Source organism: Temnothorax nylanderi, unplaced genomic scaffold (genome assembly GCF_030848795.1).
Source record: "Temnothorax nylanderi isolate EJ_2023f unplaced genomic scaffold, tnyl_v1.0 TNYL_tig0596_pilon, whole genome shotgun sequence".
NCBI lineage: Eukaryota > Metazoa > Arthropoda > Insecta > Hymenoptera > Formicidae > Temnothorax > Temnothorax nylanderi.
Genome location: NW_027249658.1, coordinates 82,588 through 105,195, shown reverse-complemented (window position 1 = coordinate 105,195; position 22,608 = coordinate 82,588). Strand labels below are relative to the sequence as shown.

Genomic DNA, 22,608 nt, shown 5'->3' with positions numbered 1-22,608 from the left:
AAAACGTTAAAACTCTAAACTGCATGGTTGACAAAATTCTTTCTATATCTTTTCCAATCTTCTCTAGCTATTACATACAGAAGGTTGTCTTCTTCACCATAGACCAATGAAGGATCTGGTATATCGAATCTTTCTATTAGCAATGTTAATAATTCTTGAGGTGAGCAAAAACTCCTTAATCGTTACAATAAATAAATCATTAATAAATAATTTATCTCATATGTGAAAAGAATTGGTACAGTATGCTACCATTACTTACCTGTAAGTAGTAAGGAATGTTCTTACAAAAGCTGGATCAGCATATATGTGGTAAGTTAATCTCTCTACTAACTTTACCAAAGTTGCGCCTAATCAAGGGAACACCACCATTTTCCCTGGCCTCCAAAACAATATTTTCTGGACTATCTTGTTCAGTAATTTATACAAGTGAGATGGAGGTAGCCTCAATGGGTGCTTTCTTTCCTCGTCCAAGAGGATACTATCTAAAGTTCTTCTAACATACTTTTTGTATTCAACATCACTAAATCCGCCATCCAATTATTCTTGTCTTCGACAGATTTGGCAACAAGAATAACATTAGGGTGGTCCTTGGTGCAATTTCAAAAGCATTTTTTAATTCTATATAAAAAATATTTTAATTAGGAAGATTACAAATGTTAACACAAATTACAATAGAGTTGTATATACGTTTACCTTCAGTATCTTCTCTATCAATAATATCGACTTTTCTAATAAAAAGTCTCTCTTTCAGTCGGAGTTCACCTTGATGAGCTGAATGTCCACCTACTCCGACTGCAACAATACCTGCTGCAACAGTAACACTGACTCTTTTACTACCAGTTGGTTTACACAATACTAATAAACCATCGAATAACAAGGCCTTTCTTTCTGTAATCTTCGTCCATTACTAGCCACCTTTTCAATGTATCCTCTGTATAAACATTATATAATGATATATAACTATTAATGATTAAAAGAAATGGTTGAAGATATCGAGAGATAAAGAAATCTTTTTTTATTACCTCTAATAAACTCATTGCAACACTGCCCGATATCTCTTTGATCCCAACCGTCGACAGTCTTTTGTAGTTCATAGTTTTCTCTAATGCCGCCTGTCTTCTTGCTCTGCTCTGCATTCGTAAGCCGTATCCTTTTTGGAAGATTTGCTACACAGATTGCATTAATTCCATTTGTAGTGGTCTTAACAAACCTTGCACCTGTTCCAGAGTTTCGCCATCCTCTGTATTAGGTGTGCGCTTCTGTAAAACCTAAGATTTTGAAATATAAAAAGTAGATTGTTGTAAAAATAATTTTGTATATACGCATACCAAGTAAAAAGGTACCTTTATGTAATCAAAATACAGGAAACAATGCCATATAGGTTGCAACAAAAGTTTTGGTAAATAATATTTAACAGCCTCCTTAAAACCATGGCCTGCTGCCCGCAAAGCCGTACTAGCTTCCGGTCTTGACAATAAATTTGTTAAAACTTCCCGACTAGCTGGACTATTAATATCTTTCGCATATCTAAAGATATAATATAATTAGTAAGAATTTTACATATATCGCACACAATATAATACATACTTTATATAAACATCAAATTCTGCTGCCTCTGCTAATTCTTCAAAGCACGAACCAACTGTAGGTGTTTGCTTCTCTTCCGTAATTTCCATTATATCTTCTAAACTGCCGAGTAATGTCATAGTAACTTCATAAATATCTGTAATATTACTGAAAAGCGTCTCAAGTTCGCTTTTATCTTGCGCTAACTTTGCAATTTCTTCACGAAATACCTAATAATGGAAATTATTTTTTTAAATCTTTCTCGATAAAATTTTATTTATTCCCTAACAACATCTATGACATTATTACCTTGATAATCATATGTAAGTCACGTATGTAATGTCGTTCATCATGAATGAGATCTCGAACAGACTCTTCATAAGTCTGCGAAACAACTGCACTCAAGCTACTTTGTGGACCTTCCGTACAATCATCTTGGTGAAACATGTCCATCAGTACCTATTGATAAATTACATTGTTTCAAATAATTATTTCCAATATTTTTAATATCCCAAACATCAATATCAAAAGAAAAAATAGCAAATGGAATATTTAATAGTTAGAATGTTTATCATAATTTTGTATCAATGACAAAAATAACCACCGCAATAGCATGCAATACAAAAGTGATTAAAAAAGATCAACAGAAGCTATTATTAAAATTTTTCCATAACAATTTGTATGCGTTAAAATGCTTCTTGTCAATATGTATATTCACATGTATATTATTAAATGCATGCTACAGTATAATTAGCATAAACATGGTAATATCGTGTATATGATTTACATTTATATTAATCTCTACATTTAAAAAAGATAAAAACACATACTTGCACATAGAAAGAATTACGCAATTTTAACAAATATATTTCTTTTATGGCTAGCTATAAAAAAGTGGAAAACATTGAAAAAGTTGAAGAAAGCTTACTGATGTTAATTTGCTCTAACGTTACGTTTGATGTTGATGCTAAAACATAATTATTCTGCATACATTGTATAAAAGAAATATATCAACAAGCAATTCTTTAAACAAGCAGTAAGTTATATATGTTGTTAAAGAAGAAACAAGAGGGAAATAACACAATATTTGTGCACAAAACAACTAGATAACCAAGATAAAGTATTTATCCAAAACTTTTGTATTAAGAAAAAAAAACTTGTAAGTTGTTAAATATATTTTCTCTAATTCCAAAATCTTAAACTTATTTATGAATTTTATTTATATTCACGAATTAGAAAAAATATGATCAAAACGATTTAAAAAAATGTCGGACATATTTTAAATCTTTGCAATCAATTGAAGTATTATAAAAGTGCCTTTCCTAAATAAATTTTGTAATTGCGACATTATAATTACATATTTTACTCATATAAATAGTATTATGATTTTATCTTTCTTGTATATGTAACGAAAGTTGCAATAGATCATCTAGTCAACTTTTCCAATAAATTATCTAGTAGGAAACAATAAGAAGTCTTTTAAGCTGAGGAACAATAATAGAAAAACAAAAAGAAGATGTAAGATCAAATGTAACTTTTTCTAAAAACAATACAAAGATAGCAAAAAAATATTATGACACCTTGAATCTTTTCTGTGCAATCACGAGTACGTACCACCTAGAACAGCATGAGCGAAGAATGAACATGGTTGGAGTTGTTATATATTAGTGGAAAGCATGTAATCAAGCATAGAATATATGCAGCCACAATTAGCCTAGTGTAGCCAATTCTGAAATTCGTTAGTGTGCTACCTCGCTAGTAGTAGATGCTTCAAATTACGGTGTATGAAAAAAAATTTACAATTTCCATTTTTTATCAAGCTAAATAAACTAGATAATGCATTTTCAAGTGAATTAGGCAAGTGGGATAAAAGAAACTAACTTGAATCGACAAGTAATAAGCAAACTATTACTAGCAAGGTATATTTCTCTACTGCCTATTTAATGCAATGTAACACCACTCGTTTTAATCACGTTTCCTCTATACAAGCCTCATAAACTATGTGTACCATTGTGTCTAGATATTTTATAAGACTGATTCGAAATATTTTAAGTATCACATGATAAAACTATTAATATCATGGTACACTTATAATATATCTACATATATATTACATATATATTACAAACATATATATTAATATTCACAATTTAAATATGCATATATATATATATATATGGATATACTCAAATCAGTCTTAAAATGCAAATGGTAAGACACGATACAGAATGTATGTTGGTTAATTAAGGTGCAGTACGGAGAGAAACAAGACAAATACATATTTCTACAAACAATGTCTTACCATATCCGCGTACATCGCGACTCTTATATCCTCACACGAAATCTCTACGTGGCGAATATTCTTGACATAATTTCCAGCTAGCTGAAAGAAAGTAATGTTAAATATTTCCAGGCAATTCTTTTGAAATGGAAACGAGCGAGGGCTGAGAATAATTTAATATTTCGAACAACAACGAACTACCAACCTTCAAAATATCAGCAGAAATATATTCCAAAACACCGACTACAAACAGGCTGACTTGCGAGTCAATTTTGTGCTGTAATACTTCCTATTAAAAAAAAAAAAAAACATGTATTACAATTACACAAGTTTGATTACACGGTTTTATATAAGATTCTTGAACTTGCATGCAAATGTGTAAATAAACTGTGCCATAGATATGTACTTTTTGTAATAGCTGATGAATCTTGTCAACTGGTAGTACTAACGGCGACTTCTTTTTCCCTTTCTCTAGAGCGTCTCTCGCATCACGTAGAGCCCATCTATCGATAGGTGTAGGAAACGTCCGTCTTACTCTTTCCTCTACATCTTGAGGAGTCTGTGGAGGTGGATGTCACAAAGCATGCCTAGCATTCTTAAAATTAAACTCTCCACATAGTCTAAGGCATCTTGGCGAGCTTCGAGACTAGGATGTACTTGTTCTAGTACCTATAAAGTAACGAGAAAATGTTTTTCTTGACTATTAACGCAAGTATTTATAGTATATGCTGTTGTCAATTATATTATTGGCTAAAGATACACAATTATATTACAAAATATACTTTGGGACAGATACGTCGACGAAGGAGAGTTGACAGTCGGAGAGTAGAGATAAGCGCGAGGATACGATATAAAAAAATCTACCAATCGTCGATGTTGACAGGAAGGCATTTGAGAAATCATATGGTGGCCGCGCACGGCGATGACGTCGGTCGGTGTCGTTGATCGATCCAGCCTCGACGTAAAATCATTGGGACGAAAATGATCGAGCGCTGGAGCGAACAAAACACGAGAAGGAGAGGCGCGGGGGTGAGATGGAGGGGATAGAACGGGATAGTAAAAGACAAGAAAGCGAGGTATACAAGACGGGGGCATGGTACGAGCGAGAAGGAGGGAGGGAGGGAGAGATAGAGAGAGGTAGAGAGAAGGAGATAGAGATAGATGAAGCGACAAGGAGCGGAGCGGAATCGAAGAATCGGAGCAACGAAAAGATGTACCTTGCGCAGGGAGTTGACAAACACTCCCTTCCACTTGGCAGCGTTCTCCTCCTTCTGAAAGTCGTAGCCCGACGGCTCGCCCACCGCTGACGCCGGCGACGAAAACATTTCACCGAAGTGCTCGAGAGTCACGCGCGCTTGTCTAATTGTAAGAAAAGTTCGTGGGATTTCCAAAGGGCATATCGTCAGCAATCGCGAGAAATCGGCCGAGACGTCCGTGGTGCCGTTCCGCGGTCCTTAGCTTAACATCTCCGTCTCCTTGCGCTGGCAGCCCGAACCCCCGATCGCCCCCGATTGCCCGATTGCCGATGGCTTTTCGTTGCTCTCCGACAGTGCTCGACAGCTAAGCCAGACGATTGTATCTGCGCGCTGCTCTCGCGTTCCACGCGCTCGTCGCTCCCGGCAGCGTCACCGAGGCCGGATGAGGCCGAGGCCGTGACCGAGCCAAGAGTCCGAGAGCTCTGGCACTCGTACATCTTACACGCCTTTATTCCGTGATTTTTCCCAGAATCCGTAACGAGCACCAGCGTTAACATCACCGACCGAGAAACTGGAGCTGGCAAAGTGGCAAGTTGGGAACTGAGCAACTGAGCCTCTCTATGATGGCCGCGAGAGGCCCGCGAGAGCCGCAGATCCGCGATACAATCGCCTTCGGACCAATTTATCGATAAATAGGAGTAAAGGGATGGGCAGTTGGTTCGATCGATCGATTACCTCACCGATGTTTTCAAAAATTCGCCCAATCCCAGTATCCCCACTGATCCCTACGTCACTGTTCCCTAGAGTCCTAGTAGATTCCAACTTTGCCGCCGCCGCCATCTTATGATCGTACGCCCTGCTGTTTATTGGTCTATAACTGACCAATTAGAAGGAGGAACAAGTTCGCGTTTCTTTAGTCCGTATCTACAATAGCTGTAGTAAGCCTCAAGCCGTAAGAAATTGACCAATTACAGGCGAATGTGAGGAGAATAATCAAACTGTGATTGGTCAATTTCTTACATCTTGAGGCTTACTACAGCTTACTCTATCTATTGTAGATCGGGCCTTACTAACCGCTGTTACACGGCGCCGTTAATCGGATTTAATAACATCGGTAGTTCTTAGACTAGCCAATCACACTCATTCTTCAGAAGAAGGGAATAGCTGTGATTTGCCAGCCTAAGAACTACCGATGTTATTAAACCCGACGTGTAATGCTGGGTCTACAATGCGAGTCGCAAAGTCGTGAGTCGCAAGAATTGACCAATCACAGTCGAATTTGAGGAGAATAATCGACTGTGATTGGTCAATTCTTGCGACTCACGACTTTGCGACTCGCATTGTAGACCCAGCATAACAGCGGTCACTAATAGCGAATTCGGGCGCTTGCACTAGTGCATACTGAATGCGCACTAAGGCCCAGTTCAACAATGGCCAGTTAGCTTAAAGGCTCAGTCACAATGAGAAAAATAAGGAATAAGATAAAGGAATAAGGAATAAGGCATGTTGCATCTCACTTTAATGTACATGTACTAAAGTGAGATGCGACATTTCCCTTATTCCTTATTCCTTTATCTTATTCCTTATTTTCTCTTTGTGACTGAGCCCTAACTAATAGTTAACTTTCACTCTCTGTCTCTTTCTAACCTCAAAGGTTAGAAAGAAACGGAGAGTGAGAGTTAACTACTGGTTAAGCTAACTGGCCGTTGTTGAACTGGGCCTAAGACTTGTTCTTAATCAATTGTTATGCTGGGTCTACAATGCGAGTCGCAAAGTCGTGAGTCGCAAGAATTGACCAATCACAGTCGAATTTGAGGAGAATAATCGACTGTGATTGGTCAATTCTTGCGACTCACGACTTTGCGACTCGCATTGTAGACCCAGCATTATATTTACAGATTATCTTAAATACTTCTAAAGCCTTGTGTACACGATACTAGAAATCGGTCCGAGTTTCGGTTTAAGCCAATGAAACTGCTGCTTTTCTGTAAGAGCTGCAAGTTGATTGGCTTAAACCGAAACTCGGACCGATTTCTAGTATCGTGTACACAAGGCTTTAAGCCTTGTGTCCACGATGCTAGAACTGCGTCCGAGTTTCGGTTTAAGCCAATTAACTTACAGCTCTTACAGAAAAGCAGCAATTTCATTGGCTTAAACCGAAACTCGGACGCAGTTCTAGCATCGTGGACACAAGGCTTAAAGCCTTGTGTCCACGATGCTAGAACTGTGTCCGAGTTTCGGTTTAAGCCAATGAAAACTGCTACTTTTCTGTAAGACCCGATCTACAATGGGTGTTGTAAGTCGTAGTCGTAAGAATTGACCAATCACAGTCCATTATTCTCCTTGCGGTCGAAGAATAATGAACTGTAATTGGCCAATTCTTACGGACTTACGACTTAAAACATCTGTTGCGTATAGCGCTTCATATTAATCGTGCACAATAAATAAAACTCGATAAAAATATTCAAACACGTTCACGCACGTACAAGCATAAACATATAACAGACACATTCGTCTCTCCACGAAAAAAGGACCATCCGACATGCTTACATAGCGTCCTTTCGGCGGTCTCAGCCGCGACGGAAACAATTATCTTCGCGATTCGCGGCCCTCCTTTGATCCCGGCGATCTGTTTTCTCGACGTTTTCGATGTAGATACGCGGTGTTTTTGATCTGCAGATGGCCGGCAATAACAAGCTTCGAATTTAGGATATATAAGGAAGCGTCGACTCGGCCGCGAGTCAGTATCGAGTAGTCAAGCGCTGAGTTAGGATCGAAGGTCCTCGCGATCGAAGGAACGAATTAAAAACGTTATCAATACGACTCAGAGTTTTAATACTCCCAGGCGTAGTCGTCGACGTGCGTGATCGCGAATATATAAAACAGATTGAGACGGCCCAGAGTACTCGCACTCCCAGGCGTTGCCGTCGATCAATGCGACAAAACTACATTAACAATAACCTGTAATACAACTTACAAGGGGAACACCAAACATGGCCCCCTCCGATTCCGGCGAGTCTAACATATGTTGTAGTCCTACCCTCCCACTAATTCATGGTAAAGCGATACGACCCAACTCTCAAGCATTTATTATTTTAACAGAGAAATTAATATGTTTTAATTACAACATTTATTATATTTACAAATTATTTAATTAATTTATTTGATTTGCAATAAAAGTTGTGTAATTGTAAATTATTTAATTATAAGTTTTACTATGCAATAAACATTTAATACTACAAAAAGGAAAGTATACAAAGGAAGCCAAAAAAAAATTAGACTGTTTTTATGTATAAAACTCATAAAAATTTTATTTCTAATAATCAAAATTTATTATTCATCTTCGGAATCAGATTCACAATGAGACAGATTACATGTTTTAGGATGGTATTTATCATAAAAACATTCAAAACATAATATCTTTTTACAATGAGCACATTGAATAAAACCTACACTTTTGCAGATGCACAATTTTTTTACTACTGTTATGGGAAAACAAATATCATTCATATTTAAAAATATTGGCCTCTCTTCTATTAATTTTGATGCGTACCAAGCATATAAAAGCATCGGTTGAAAAACGGGAGCGCTCAATTGATGTAACAGCAGCGAATGTATTTTTATTGCGTCCTCTCGAGTACCGATTTCTCGCTGCTGTTGTAATAAAAATGAACAATTTTGCAATCGCTTTATAAAATTTTTTACCTGTCGATAAAAATATACATTGCACGGCTGACAAAGAGGGGTGCATTTCGGAGGAATCACCTTAACAGTACACGATGCTCTATTTGTTTCATCTTCGAAAATATCATCATACAACGTTAAATCGGTTTGACCTCCCCACGAGTCTATCAATAACAAAAATTTATTGTCTACAACATACGGAGACAAACAATATTTTAAATAGTCGGTATATATATGTTTTGTTAATTTGCCCGACTTTGAACACGAAACAAAAACATTTTTATATTCGCTTATTAATGTATCTACTTTTTTTTGCACCGTCGGACCAAATTTTCCTGTCGATTCCTGCATGCACAAGAAAACCACAGGTAACATTTTGCCCGATGCAGTTATGGCGTATTGTGCAGTATACGAATGAGAAATATTATGCAAGCTTTTCTTTTTGATAAGGACGGTCTTTGAGCCTTTTGGTGCGAGCGATCTATTATATGGAATTTGGTACTGACATCCCGTCTGATCCGTATTAATAATGAAATTACAATCAAATTCGGGCATAATTGCCCTCGTTTGTGTTTGAAATCGTTCTGCTGCCTCCAAAGTTTCTTCCAAGGTTGCGTGATCTCTGTTGCTTATGTATCTGGTTATTTTCCTTTGCCGAATTTTATACTTCTGTTTGAATCTATCGGTCCAACTAGAGCTGGCAGAAAAACTGAAATTATCATTTAATAATGGAAAAGCTGTCGCCATCGCCCATTGCTGTAGAGTTCTTGTTGTTATCTAAAAATTGATGTTAATGTACTTTTCTAAAATCGTTATTTGATAATATTAATATTTTATAATATAAATATTTTATAATAAAAATTTTATAATATAAATATTTTCCAAAATTATACCTGCTCAAGACACTGTCTTGCTTCTGTAAAGTGTTCGAATGTTTGCGTTTCAATGTATTTCCATTTGTCAATTTTTGTTCCTCCTCGTTTAACATCTTCTTTCCATATACGCAGCATTTTTTTATTTTTTAACTTATGGCAACCTTGCCTCTGTAAAGTTTTTAAAGTCCATTGCGGATGCATCTCGGCAAGAGCAACTGCTTTTTCTTTATACGATAATGGTATATATTCATAATTGCGAGAAAATGGCAATTCTGGCTGGAATTCTGGACTTTCACGAGGTATACACTATAAGCAAAGGAATTGCATTGCATGCTATATTATTTTTATCTATTACGCTGACTCAAGAAATAAAAAAACAAAAAATATTAGCAAAAATTCAAACATACCTCCTCATATTCTTCTGCATTGTCAATGTCAATATCTTCGGCACCTATTAGATCTTCATCTATTATTATTTTGCGATCGTCCAACATAAACATAATTTCATTAAAAATTGCTTCGCCCATAGCGATAGAAGCGTGCGATATTTGTGCTGGTGGTGTATTTGTTAGCAGATTTTCTGCTTCCAGCAAACTCTTACAATATATAAGAGCGTTAGTCAAGTTATTTTTCATATCATCATCCTTCCCAAGGCTCTCTGCTTCCGAGTTTGAATCCGATATATTCTGTTCTACACTTTCACTAGTACTTGGCTCTTGCATTTTTCTGACAATATTTTTTCACTTTTTGCACTACACGCTGTATGTTCCGAACGCTAGCTCTTGCTCGATTTGAATGAACTCAACGGTCTAACGACCTAACCTAACCTTTCAACAACCCCAGCCACACAAAGAAAACAAGTTCTCAGGTAGCGCGTATATCAGATTACACAATAGCAGATACCCGTACCAAGAAGGAAACTTTCTCTGTAGTCAAAATTCGTTGCTGATACAAAAATAAAAATCGTGGCAAAAGTAAAAAATAAATTTAAATATGTTTATTGTATAATACATAAATTTTAATTAAATGTTTATTGCATAGTAAAACTTATAATTAAATAATTTACAATTACACAACTTTTATTGCAAAGCAAATAAATTAATTAAATAATTTGTAAATATAATAAATGTTGTAATTAAAACATATTAATTTCTCTGTTAAAATAATAAATGCTTGAGAGTTGGGTCGTATCCCCTAAGAGCTAAAAGTCGACTTTAAGTCGACTTGAAGTCGACTTCTACCGAAACTGACTTGGCAGAGAAGTCGACATTTTTAAGGACGAAAGTCGACTTGAAGTCGGCGAATGTCGCAAAAACCACCGACTTAAAGTCGACTTCCCGTCATGATGAAAAGTCGACTTCCCGTCATGACGAAAAGTCGACTTCCCGCCAACTTTTAAAGTCGATAAAATAAACCGCCGCGTACGTCTGGAGGTCGATTGTGTATCTTGAAACGAGGTAAAAATAACAAAAGTTAACAGATTTTATTAGATTTTGATAAATAAAATCGTAGATACGCTAATGAATTTTCTCACTTTTGTAATTTTTACCTCATTATTTCAAGATACACAATCGACCCCTTGCTGGAGGGCTAAAACTGATGCATTTCGATTTTTTTTCATATATAAAATAATTTAATTATCTAAAAAACTGTATAATTACAATCCTAATGTTTTATTCTTAATTACAAAGGCGGCCATATCTGTGCCACTTCTGCGTGCGCGGATTCCGGCAGCCACTTCTGGTAAGCTGACAATAACAGAACTAAAATTAAAACATTCCAGCGTTAATCGCGAAACAATATGCAAAATTAGCTATATAAATATATATCATATTATTATCATAATGTTGTAAATATATAATAATATTATATATATATATATATATATTATTATAAATATATAATATCCACAGACTTTTATACTAGACCACTAACATCTATGGACGCACTGCCGAAAAGCTGATGCGAGTGCAAGGTGCAAGTGTTAGTGAAGGGTGCGGCCATATTGAATTAACAATAAGTCACTATCGGGTGTTCAGTTGCTCATGATGTGCGTTTATCTGCATTCGTTATTACAGTACATAACGAAGCAGGCGAATGTTTTTGTGTTAAATATTGGTACATGTTATCAATAAGTTTGTAAGTCATGCCTTCGACGTGTAGCGTACTTGGATGCCGAAATCGAACCACTACTCCTGTAGTATTAAACCCTTTCTTTTGGACATTCTGTATATGCCAGACTATTGTATAGAAATCTTGTATAAAACCACTTGTATAGAATAGTAGTATAGCATATCTTGACTAAAATCAACATGGCGGCAAGCATCACGGCCGAGATGTCTGTCAGCGGTCTAGTATTGTATAGAAGTCTATGATAATATCTAAATATTATTTTATAAATTAAAATCTCACATTTTTTATCCGAACCCCAGATTTCTAGCAGTTTGTGTTTGGACACGACTCCCTGCGACTGCAGCGTTTGTACTATTGCTTGAGTGCGTGGTATCAACCTGAAAAAATCGTATTGAATTGATGTAATCTATTCGATAAATCAACGTGAAATCAAAAGGAGATAGAATAACGATTTACCTGGCCCATGACTTGGTGATGCTCCCAGGTGTTGTCAGCAGCGACGGGACAAATCGTTTCAGCTTAGGGCACACTTGACCCTCCAAGAAGAAATACGCTAACCACTTGACACCGTCCACGGATGCTCTATATCCATCGATGGTAGTGCCCATTCGGCCTTTCCGAATGTACCAGACACGCGGCAAATGATCTTTCCGGTTCATTGATTATATCTATAAATATCTTTATAAATAAGTAGGAAAAACATTATAAAGCAACAATTGTGATAAAAATACCTTGGCGGTGGATCAACCAATGGTTCACTAAGATGGCATAGCATGAGCGAATTTCGGCAATCATTCGGGTTCTATCATCGTGACACCTCGCATGTACATCTTATTCGTTTCGTACATCTCTTTATAAACCACCTATTCCGGACTGATTTTCCGTAGAACGCACGAAGAATGCATGAACACAGGTTCCTTCATTTCTGGTGTTCTGAAAGATGATACAGAATGGAGAGGTCGCATTCAATAGGTCTTAATTATCGATGATAATTAATAACACACCATACCTAACCTGTAAGCATGTTTCCACTTGGCCTTATCCTGATCCTCTTTTACCTCGTCGGGCAAAACCTTTCTCGCGACTTGATCCGCCATACCTGCAAGAACTATCTGGCGTCTTATCGTGTCCTGTCTCGCGGCACGTATTCCTCGCACTCGCGTAAACTCTGGTCCACTCATCTGGTCCTCCAGCCTCCTCGAGATTCGCCGCCATATTGATGATGCATGACGCGCCGCTTGACTGTTTTCCGTCTTTTTATAAGTCGACTATTTAGAAGTCGACTTTTAGTCGACTTTCCGCCATTTTTAGAAGTCGACTATTTAGAAGTCGACTTTTAGTCGACTTTCCGCCTTTTTTAGAAGTCGACTAGAAGTCGACTTATAAAAGTCGACTTGCCGTCGACTTTCCGTCAACTGTGCTCTTAGGGTATAAACTGCAGTATTTTTGTATAAGCAAATATTGTCGTCAGTGACAGCTCTATGTGCTCAATATTTTTTATTTTTTTATTTTTGATATAAAGTCGACCAGCCCCAACTACATTTTTGTGCGTACTTCAATTCTGTAAAAGAATTTTGCAATTCCATAAAGCCAATTAAAAGACCACTATAGGATCCCCTTAATGCCGATTGCGCCCGCATTCCTGGAGGCCTATTAAGGGGATCCTAAAGCCGTCTGTAATACCGACAATCGTACTTTTCGCTTAATTTTTTATTGGCTTTATGGATTTGAAAAAATCTTGCACAGAATTAAAGTATGTGCTCTACTCTGTGGACGACCACCGATTTTGTAACAAAATAAGTAAATAAAATAATAAAAAAAATCCACTTTAACAATATTTGCTTCGTATAAAAATTCTACAACTTGATGTTACAAAATGAGGGTGCAGGTCCATTCAGTAGACATAAAGGAATATCATACCGTTTGTAGAATTAGGCTGAGACTCCAAACAAAAAAGTTAAACGAAAAGTACGATTTAGAAAGACCTTTACGTTCACGTAATCGTACTTTTCGTTTAACTTTTTTGTTTGGAGTCTCAGCCTAATTCTACAAACGGTATGATATTCCTTGATGTCTACTGAATGGACCTGCACCCTCATTTTGTAACATCAAATTGTAGAATTTTTATACGAAGCAAATATTGTTAAAGTACGAGTGTAGGTATTACAGACGGCTTTAGGATCCCCTTAATCGATAATAAAAGATAAAGTTGATAAAAGAAATAAACCCTATATCAATGAGATGCATTTATTTTATGAAAAGTTTATTATTTTCAATTGTATTTTGTTGTTTTTGATATATACATTTTTTAATACAATTGTTTTAATCTGTGTTTTCATTTTATTGAAGTTATTTCATTTTGAATTTCCGCCTTTTTGTGTGGGGCAGTTCTGCAGATTGGTTCTCTGCCCTTTACGCCATTATGCACGTTGCTTGAGAGAGAGGGGGAGGGAGAGATGCGCGAATGTAAGCGGGAGTGTGTTGATTGGCCATCGGGGTGGAAAGGGTGCTCTCGGGACTTTGGGAATTCTCTATCCGACAGCCAATCGGCGCGTCCGAAAAATTTATCTCGCGACAACGTTCGGAGCGCACCGAGCGCACGACGCGCACGCATGGCGAAAACATTTTTTATTTTCCAATAAACACCGAATTTGTCCCTCAGTAAAATAGGGGTTCAGTACCGCTTTCATCTTTTCAGAAACACGTACTGTTAGAGCCGCTTCTTTCTCGCGTTTCGCCGCTTCTAATTGTTCGTTAAGTTCGGCAATGGACGTCTTCAGTTGGATATTTTCAGCAAGAATGGTTTTTACGTACTGTTCCCGCTCTGCTAGTTGCAATGTCAGTGATTTATTTTTCATTTCAAGACTGTTCAATTCCTGCATACACTTTTCTACTGAACTTGCATGAAATTCGTCTAGAGACCTGTGATGTTTCAAGTCAGCTTTCAACCACGTTATGGTCTTATGTGGATCCTCTTCTTTGCTTGCCGTGTTGCCAGGAACATTGCTGATAATGTTTTCGTCCATATATCTGAAAACATTTTTACGTAATTAAGATATGATTGTCAATCTCACATAGAGTATGAAGCATGCCATGTTGAAGGTAAAAACATGAGAAATTATGTCGAAACCTCATGATTTCTCAATTAATTTGTCCTTTTATTATTTTTCGTAAACTTAAATAAAAAAACATGTGACCATGTTTGCTTGTTTTTTTCTTGTACAACTGTCACCTGATTAAGACTACTTTCAATCCATTAGCGCATATGATGATAATTAAGCGATATTTAGGTAATGCAAATTTGAAAAAAATAACACGAATTCTTTGTCGGTAAAAGAAATGGTTTTTCTTACAGGTACACCAGGAGATTATAAAAAAACCTGGGGAGTCCTGTCGGTACTATACGGGACAAATGTCATCGTCTTGCAGAAACATTAGGTAAGGAAAAATGAAAAAAAAAATGAAGTTATGCTTTGTGGATAAATTTGTTGTGAATTTTTTCAGGTTTCAGAAGACATAATTATTGGTTTGAATCTTTTCTTAGCACTACTTTGGCAGAATTACTTCCTCCCTAATGGGTTATTGCGATCACGTAAAAAATTAGTAAAAAATTACATGATACAGCACTTTAAAAAAGTACATGATTCTTTAAATTACTTCAAAAATGAATATTATACTTTTCAACATGTCATTTGAAACTGTTATGCTTTTAAAACGGAAACTTAAGTCACTTTTTTTAAACTGGTGATAAATAATGAATATCAATGCAATTAAAAATTAATCATTACTACATATTGCACCATAAATAGGCAGTAAAGTATTTCACTCACCGACATTGACGTTTCAATGGTGGACTTCCTTGTTCACTATTATATTCTGCCTCGTGAACTTTCGTCTTGGAAGTAAACCGTTTACTCCTCGATCTTACTGTGCGACGTAACGAAAGTGTACTACACTTATGTAGTACTACCTTCTTCTTTTTGGATCTACAAAATAAGTACATATATAAGGTCATTAAAGAATTTCCTAACTTGTCACTGTAAAACTTAATTATTGTATTGTTAAAACTATACAAGAATTAACAGATATAAACAAATCGTTGTGCAACGCATTGAAATGGACTTGCTGAAAAATTTGTTAAAAATTTTCCATCTATGCGTACGAGTGTGTTATCTCACGAATAAATTTTACTAACCTTGTTGGAAAACTATCACTGCGCAACAGTTCATAGGATACTTCCTGAACATTGTTGTCACTGTTGGTTGGTTCCTGGCAACGATTACTGAAAAAACATATAGAAAATAATGTTACAATTAATGTACACCAAACTTATAGTGATGACATATGGGAAAAGACCTGTGCACATTGCATTTCAAAAGAATCAAAATATCTTTAAATGGCTCACTTGAGTCGAATATATATTACACAACTGTAGGAATTACATTACTTATTGTGGAAAAAAATAACTTGAATACAAGATATATCCTCAAAATGTGGTACACTTGTATTTTAATACATACGTAGTAGATACTGATGTTAATGTTTCATGGCAACTCGTTGAGTCTATCATCGGCAGATCCAAATCTTGTAAGTGCTCAGTGACTCCTGCAGGGGATGGTCCTGGGGTCGAAGATGGTATCGGAGTATTAGTGCTCGTGGATGGGCAAACCAAATTAAACTCCCGCCTTATCACCTTCATATTATCTTCTTCACGAGATGCTCTAAAAGAAGGAAAAAGTTATTGTAATTTTATATACATACTACAGAAAGACTACAATTGCTAGCTTTGTAATTTTAATAAATATCAGAGCAATGAAAATGATTGTTATATCTCGTCTAATAATTCATAAATAATATATTATAGCACTATATATTATTAACGATATGGAGCTATGGTTAAAAAAGGACTATATTGATTTTTCCTTGTTAACTTACTGTTCATTTAATGGCAGCAGATACAATGTAGGTACAGCGGATGGCAAAAGACTCCGCCTTTTTGAAATCTTTTCTGCCGCAGCTCTCTTCCTCTTCGGCTGAACAAATGACTCTGGCGTAAAGTGCATTGAACAAATTCTTGCTGTAATAACAAAAAATCGTAATGTATTTTGTTGATGTATGAACATCACCTTTAATTTACTTCTCGATGAATGTTATTACTAATGTTATAAAATTTTTAACTAACGCTCGGAGTCAATTGAATAAAAAATAATGTTCTTTCAAATTAGCTATAACTGACGTTTATTTATATATATTTTCTTAAAAAGTAATTTCTATCAAATTTACCCAAAAATGAAAACAGCAGTTTATCACTATTCATTTCTTATTGAAATAATTTATGAAAATTTTTTACCAAGTGTAAATATGGCTCATCGACTAATTTTCAGTTAGATCTAAAAGCTATCAGAAACTGTCAATGTACAAAGTTTTATATGTGTTTGTTTATACCCAGGTTTGAATTTAAATATAGATATATTGTTTACAAAGTGTATATATTTCTTGTTCATTTACTTTCGTCAGTTAATATGAATAAACCAATTTCAAATAGCGAAGGAAGCTTACACATGCGTTATTGAATTTATTAGTGTCTTCTTTAATATTAATTATGTCTTCATTAAATAATATATGCAACATTTGCGACTATTACATTAGATGATTTAACAGAAGCAATAGAATTTATCAAGACAAATACCTATTTTCTTTACTTTTACATAAATTATATTTTATACAAATTAATTGTAATGAAATTATATATGTATATATTAATATATGTATGTATATGAGTTAAATTGATATTTTTGGAGTCATAAGGATGGTAGCAAAGACACAACAATTTTTTATACAATTAATAAAAATCGTAACATTGAGAGACTAGTTTGTGATTTCAAAGTAATTCACAATCGATTACACTTTAAGAAAATTTTAAAAATTCAAATAAGCATAAACATTTACATATATTATACTACAATTTATTAATTAGCATTATATTTATTATTATTAAGACTTACCGTTCACCGTATTGGAAGGAAGGACAACTTCTCCGATATTTTTGTACCATCCTTCACGCATGATTTGGTTTTCCGGTATTTTGTGGAAACTGACTTCCTCCGGAGTACATGTTGTATTGGTGTTTTTACAATTTTTTACAATACACCGCACCATTTTTGCGTTCTCTAAGCTCCTCAAATCAATTTTCAAAATTAAACAAACGTTGTCTAGTAAATGGAGTTTGAAAATACACACACACACTTTGCCTGAAAGAGACAGACGACGACAGAGGAGTACGAGATACAGGGCCGATATCACTCTCCGATTAACCGTGATCATCTGATTAACGCTACTGTAGTGCCAAACTTCCAACGCTAAACATTTTGTTTCTCACAGTTGCCCACCCTGTGTTTTTCAGTGACCATCACGTTGAAAAGGGGCGTGGTTTACGAGTTCTGAGCACACCAATGTATACTTCCACCATGCGCGCACGTGGTGCGTTCGAGCGGTTCGAGGAATGCGTCAATGGAAGAGAAAGAGAAGAGAAACTTTAGCATATACATAATTCGTATTTAATTTAGTATGATTTAATAAATTTGTTGATTTTCGTACGAGATAAAGTTACGGCGGAGATATATTTTAATTCGAGAGGATATTCGACGAGTTTAGCATCCGTGACCTGTTTGCTTAGCATCTGTTAACCTGTATAATGTAAATAAATTTGATTTTTCTACACGAAATGGCCAAATACGCGTACTTTTTATCGCGTGAAACGTCGTTAGGACTTTACCAGCCAAAACCTTCAAGATTTCTGCGTACATGTAGCCGAACGTTGAACGTGATAGGAAAATTTGCGGACGACAGACCGGCTATCATCTTGGGAATCGAAACGAGCTGCGACGATACGGGATGCGGAATCGTAGATACCACGGGAAAAATATTAGGCGAAGCGATAAATTCGCAACATCTTACTCATTTGAAGTAATCACAACTACTTAACAAGTCATTTATTAAATCGATATTAATTCAGTACCGTTGACTCATGACTACTTGAAAGATTTATGAAATCAAATTTGCGTTATATATTTATAATATTAAGTGATTAGATAATGATGCGATTAGATATGCGAACGTACTTGTATGTTATTCTAAAAGTTTATAAAATTTAATCTGTATCTTCGAAATGAATGAATCGTACAAATCTAAAAACTATTAGAAATTTTTCCAGCAAGTTGTACAACTCCTATTGTCATTTTTAGACATGGTGGCATAATACCTACAATTGCCGGTGAAATGCATAGGAAACATATTACTACAGTTTGTGAGGACGCTCTAAGATCGGCGAATCTAAGATTAAGAGATATAGATGCTATCGCAGCTACAATTAAGCCAGGTCTTCCCTTGTCGCTTGTCGTTGGAAATAACTTTGGCAAATATCTCTCTAGGATCGGTAACAAACCGTATATACCGATACATCATATGGAAGCTCATGCGTTGACCGTACGGATGGTGCAGAAAGTATGTTAGAGCTAATTATATGTATAAAACATACGTTGTATCAAACAAATTATTGATATATGTATCTTGTAGGTAGACTTTCCTTATCTTGTTTTGCTTGTATCAGGTGGCCATAGTTTATTAGCGATCGTTGAAAATGTTGATAAATTTTACTTGCTGGGTACTACGCTAGATAATGCACCTGGAGAAATTCTGGACAAGGTATATTAAATTTTCGTCTATCGCATGTTCAACCATAAATTATTTTATCTTGAAATTGTCTTCACAAAATTGTCAGTTGAATTTTATGAAAGCTCTTATAAGATATAAAAAGATCTATAAAATATATAACGGCAAACAGATTTGTTTCCAACTTTGCAGATCGCTCGTAGGCTGAAGCTCGCGAATATACCGGAATTCTCGCATATGAGCGGTGGCCAAGCGATAGAAAGCGCAGCGAGCAAAGCATCAGATCCAACTAAATTCGTTTTCGAGCCTGTCTTAACAAGAAAGAGAGATTGTCAATTTAGTTTTGCAGGTATAGCAAACAAAAGTTTTAGATATGTTGATAAAGAAGAAAAAAATTTTGATGTTGCTGATAGCACGGCAATTCCCGACGTGTACAATTTCTGCGCTGCCCTACAAATGTCTCTTACAAAACACATATGTCTCAGAACGCAGAGGGCAATGGAATTGATTAATAATGCGAATTTGATATCGCAAGAGAAGCGAACCCTGGTATGCTTAAAATTATGGCCATTAATTTCCGATCATTTCTCGTTCTTACATACTCGTTTAAATCTAGGTAATATCCGGCGGGGTGGCTTGCAATAATTTCTTGGCAAAGGCTTTAGAAATTGTTTGCTCGGAAAAAGGCTTTAAATTTGTCCGAACTCCACCGCGTTTGTGCAACGACAACGGTGTAATGATAGCGTGGAACGGTGCGGAAAGGTGGACGGCGAACACAGGCGTTCTCCGAGATAGAGAGGAAATCGAAATGGTAACTGTCGAGAAAAACGCATCGTTCGGGGAAAGTTGGATCGAAAGAGTGCAAGATGCAAACATAAAATGTAAATTGGTGAAATTAAATAGTCTTTGAACAAATATACAAATTTCTATCCAGTCCCTCCACTTTGAAGTATAACTATAATAAAAATTATTCAATTTAAAAAAATTTAGATCTCTGCATTTTTTTTTCGACGTGTCATTATTAACGATAATGACATGAATGTTGAAGAAAGACAGAAGTGAGATTTATCTGAGTTTTGATGTAAATGGAAAGCAACTAATATCAGCATTATCTACAAAATATTTATTTTCGTATGTTACAAATTTATACAACGGTCGGCGTGTGCTCTTCAAATTTCCGGTTTATCCTTTCCATTAGTCGAGAATCCAAGTTACCATGTTCAATAGCATGTTTCTTCTCTTCATATTTATCTAATATACTCCGTATTCTGTCTTTGATCGCTGCTATCGTTTCTTTATCTTTCGAGATTAAGGACGTCGGCAAAATATCATCAAAACGTATCACTTGTTCGGGCCGTATTTCCTCCGGACAGGTAGACACGTAGCTTGATAGATTGTGCAACACTGGCTTAATTTCTTTGAGAATATTATCAGCATTGTCAGTGTCCATTTTATTAATTATAATCACGGCTGGCATTCGTAATAAATCCGGTTTGTAGAGTTCGATCTCTTTGTTCAATAAAACCACAGTTTCCAAGCAGGATCTATGTCCATGCCTGGGTGACAATTGAAACCCCTGTATATCTACGATAAACACAAGTAGCTTTGTTCTTTCAACATGTTTTAGGAACTGATGACCCATCCCGATATTCATGTGCGCCCCCTCGATAAGACCTGGCAAGTCTGCAACGGTGATCTCTCTTAAATCATGGTAATTCATGATTCCTAATTTGGGCCTTATGGTAGTGACTACAACAGAAAAAATATGACTGCAGTCAAAGATCTAAATTGATGAGCATAAATGTTTCTCAGGAAACTACATGAAATAATCTGATAATTAATTAATAAAATATTAATGAAAAGTCTTACAAGGATAAGCAGCGATTTTAGGCTTGGCATTTGAAACCGCTGCCAAAAATGTACTCTTGCCAGCGTTGGGAAAGCCAACTAATCCGATATCGGCAATCAATTTCAAATCTAACTTTATCGTCTGAGATTCTCCCTTCAATCCGCAGTAACCTGTTTCTTGGGTACCACCTGCGCCACCTTTGGCCACTAATAGTTTCGAGTCCTCTTCATTTAATTCTCCTATATAAATTTTCAAATAAAAAGAAAAAGAAAATCATGACAAACGTATAACTTTAAATATAAAGCTTTAAAAATTATGCCCACCTAACAATACTCCGTTCTGATTATATATCACAATGCCACGTGGAACTGAAATAATCTTGTCTGTACCAGGTGTACCTATAATTCCCCTTGCTGTGCTGTCACTCCCTGAATCTGCTGTGACTCGTTTGGTCTTCAAGGTCTTGAGAACCTTCTCCAATGTTAGCCCATCTTTTGCAACTACATATATATTACCCCCTGCGCCGCCCAACCCACCGTAACGAGACAACCCAGCACCTCCTGTACCACCCCTAACATGAAGGCGCAAGGTGTCGATGAATCTGGAACGTAGATATTTTCTTGGTTGCTACAATCAAATGAAGAGTTTTCTTTGTCAGTTAATACACATACATATAATCATAAATCTTGTAACACTTAATTCAACAAGATCTACTTAACCTTTTTCACGCAAGCTAAAACTTGTGTCAAAAACACCATTGTATAAGTGTTATCGCACGAATATATAATTACAATTATTTTTTTATGATCTTACACTCTACTTTCCAATCTATTTGCGTATATTAAGCGATATACATATCATTTTGTCGCGAGAGGTTAAACTCGCTGTTGCATATCTACCGCAACTTTGTCAAACACGCCACTCGGCGACTCGGCCACTTCGACTTCATTCATCGAGTTTGTATACCGATTGATATTCGAGTTGATCAACAAGTTCGCAAGATCGTCTCTAGGTAGCACCTCAGTCTTCATTTCTGTCAAAATTAAATTTAAATTATTCTGAAATTAATAACATAGTACGATTGTGAAAGACATTATTATTGCTGCAAAATATTTATTTCATGTCATATATAGGAAAGCTATACAAAGAGATATTTCATTGCGACAAAAATAATAATAAATATTTCGCGAATCCCAAGTTTAAATTCTTAAAAATTGATAAATTATAAAAAAGAAATACTATGCGGTTTGTACAAACGTCAAAAGTTGAAAATTTTATTTAACGTCGATAACTGTCGGACAGATCAATATATAACTAACAATCGGTAAAGTTCCATACATTTTTACTGCAAAA

The 22,608-nt window shown here is 35.9% G+C and overlaps 5 protein-coding genes, 2 long non-coding RNA genes and 1 pseudogene across 10 annotated transcripts; 3 read left to right on the top strand and 5 right to left on the bottom strand.

Moving 5' to 3' along the window:
• Nucleotides 1-14: 14 nt before the first annotated feature.
• LOC139784188 (protein son of sevenless-like) lies at nucleotides 15-5,176 on the bottom strand (annotated as a pseudogene).
• A 3,150-nt stretch (nucleotides 5,177-8,326) lies between these two features.
• On the bottom strand, nucleotides 8,327-10,334 carry LOC139784197 (uncharacterized). The gene is made up of 3 exons (XM_071723365.1): nucleotides 10,010-10,334; nucleotides 9,621-9,908; nucleotides 8,327-9,504 (listed from the first exon to the last, which is right to left on the bottom strand). The coding sequence occupies exons 1-3, from the start codon at nucleotides 10,322-10,324 to the stop codon at nucleotides 8,377-8,379; spliced, it is 1,731 nt and encodes a 576-aa protein (XP_071579466.1). The 5' UTR covers nucleotides 10,325-10,334; the 3' UTR covers nucleotides 8,327-8,376.
• Nucleotides 10,335-11,212: 878 nt separating this feature from the next.
• LOC139784198 (probable ATP-dependent RNA helicase DHX37) lies at nucleotides 11,213-13,091 on the bottom strand. Of its 3 annotated transcripts, none has more exons than XM_071723367.1 (5): nucleotides 12,745-13,091; nucleotides 12,467-12,668; nucleotides 12,192-12,403; nucleotides 12,015-12,112; nucleotides 11,213-11,350 (listed from the first exon to the last, which is right to left on the bottom strand). In XM_071723367.1, the coding sequence occupies exons 3-5, from the start codon at nucleotides 12,392-12,394 to the stop codon at nucleotides 11,286-11,288; spliced, it is 366 nt and encodes a 121-aa protein (XP_071579468.1). In that variant the 5' UTR covers nucleotides 12,395-12,403; nucleotides 12,467-12,668; nucleotides 12,745-13,091; the 3' UTR covers nucleotides 11,213-11,285. The 3 variants fall into 3 exon arrangements, with proteins under 3 accessions (XP_071579468.1, XP_071579467.1, XP_071579469.1); XM_071723366.1 differs by having other exon boundaries at nucleotides 11,213-11,365; nucleotides 12,745-13,090; XM_071723368.1 differs by lacking the exon at nucleotides 11,213-11,350 and adding an exon at nucleotides 11,632-11,953 and having other exon boundaries at nucleotides 12,745-13,087.
• LOC139784204 (uncharacterized) lies at nucleotides 11,294-12,008 on the top strand. The gene is made up of 2 exons (XR_011721498.1): nucleotides 11,294-11,345; nucleotides 11,516-12,008. It is a non-coding gene; the product is annotated as an uncharacterized lncRNA (long non-coding RNA).
• An 877-nt stretch (nucleotides 13,092-13,968) lies between the features above and the next one.
• Nucleotides 13,969-18,059, bottom strand: LOC139784200 (uncharacterized). The gene is made up of 6 exons (XM_071723369.1): nucleotides 17,741-18,059; nucleotides 16,671-16,812; nucleotides 16,256-16,456; nucleotides 15,931-16,017; nucleotides 15,566-15,721; nucleotides 13,969-14,765 (listed from the first exon to the last, which is right to left on the bottom strand). Exons 1-6 carry the CDS (start codon nucleotides 18,057-18,059, stop codon nucleotides 14,300-14,302), a joined length of 1,371 nt encoding a protein of 456 aa, XP_071579470.1. The 3' UTR covers nucleotides 13,969-14,299.
• LOC139784203 (uncharacterized) lies at nucleotides 14,698-16,554 on the top strand. Its single transcript, XR_011721497.1, has 3 exons — nucleotides 14,698-14,837; nucleotides 15,091-15,173; nucleotides 15,240-16,554. It is a non-coding gene; the product is annotated as an uncharacterized lncRNA (long non-coding RNA).
• A 111-nt stretch (nucleotides 18,060-18,170) lies between the features above and the next one.
• On the top strand, nucleotides 18,171-20,321 carry Tcs4 (Threonyl-carbamoyl synthesis 4). 2 transcript variants are annotated; one of them, XM_071723372.1, is made up of 6 exons: nucleotides 18,171-18,288; nucleotides 18,503-18,701; nucleotides 18,980-19,238; nucleotides 19,311-19,439; nucleotides 19,599-19,955; nucleotides 20,023-20,321. In XM_071723372.1, exons 1-6 carry the CDS (start codon nucleotides 18,246-18,248, stop codon nucleotides 20,314-20,316), a joined length of 1,281 nt encoding a protein of 426 aa, XP_071579473.1. In that variant the 5' UTR covers nucleotides 18,171-18,245; the 3' UTR covers nucleotides 20,317-20,321. The 2 variants fall into 2 exon arrangements, with proteins under 2 accessions (XP_071579473.1, XP_071579471.1); XM_071723370.1 differs by having other exon boundaries at nucleotides 18,171-18,701.
• Nucleotides 20,322-20,508: 187 nt separating this feature from the next.
• On the bottom strand, nucleotides 20,509-22,199 carry LOC139784202 (GTP-binding protein 10 homolog). The gene is made up of 4 exons (XM_071723373.1): nucleotides 21,975-22,199; nucleotides 21,579-21,882; nucleotides 21,276-21,494; nucleotides 20,509-21,155 (listed from the first exon to the last, which is right to left on the bottom strand). The coding sequence occupies exons 1-4, from the start codon at nucleotides 22,011-22,013 to the stop codon at nucleotides 20,551-20,553; spliced, it is 1,167 nt and encodes a 388-aa protein (XP_071579474.1). The 5' UTR covers nucleotides 22,014-22,199; the 3' UTR covers nucleotides 20,509-20,550.
• Between the last annotated feature and the right edge of the window lie 409 nt (nucleotides 22,200-22,608).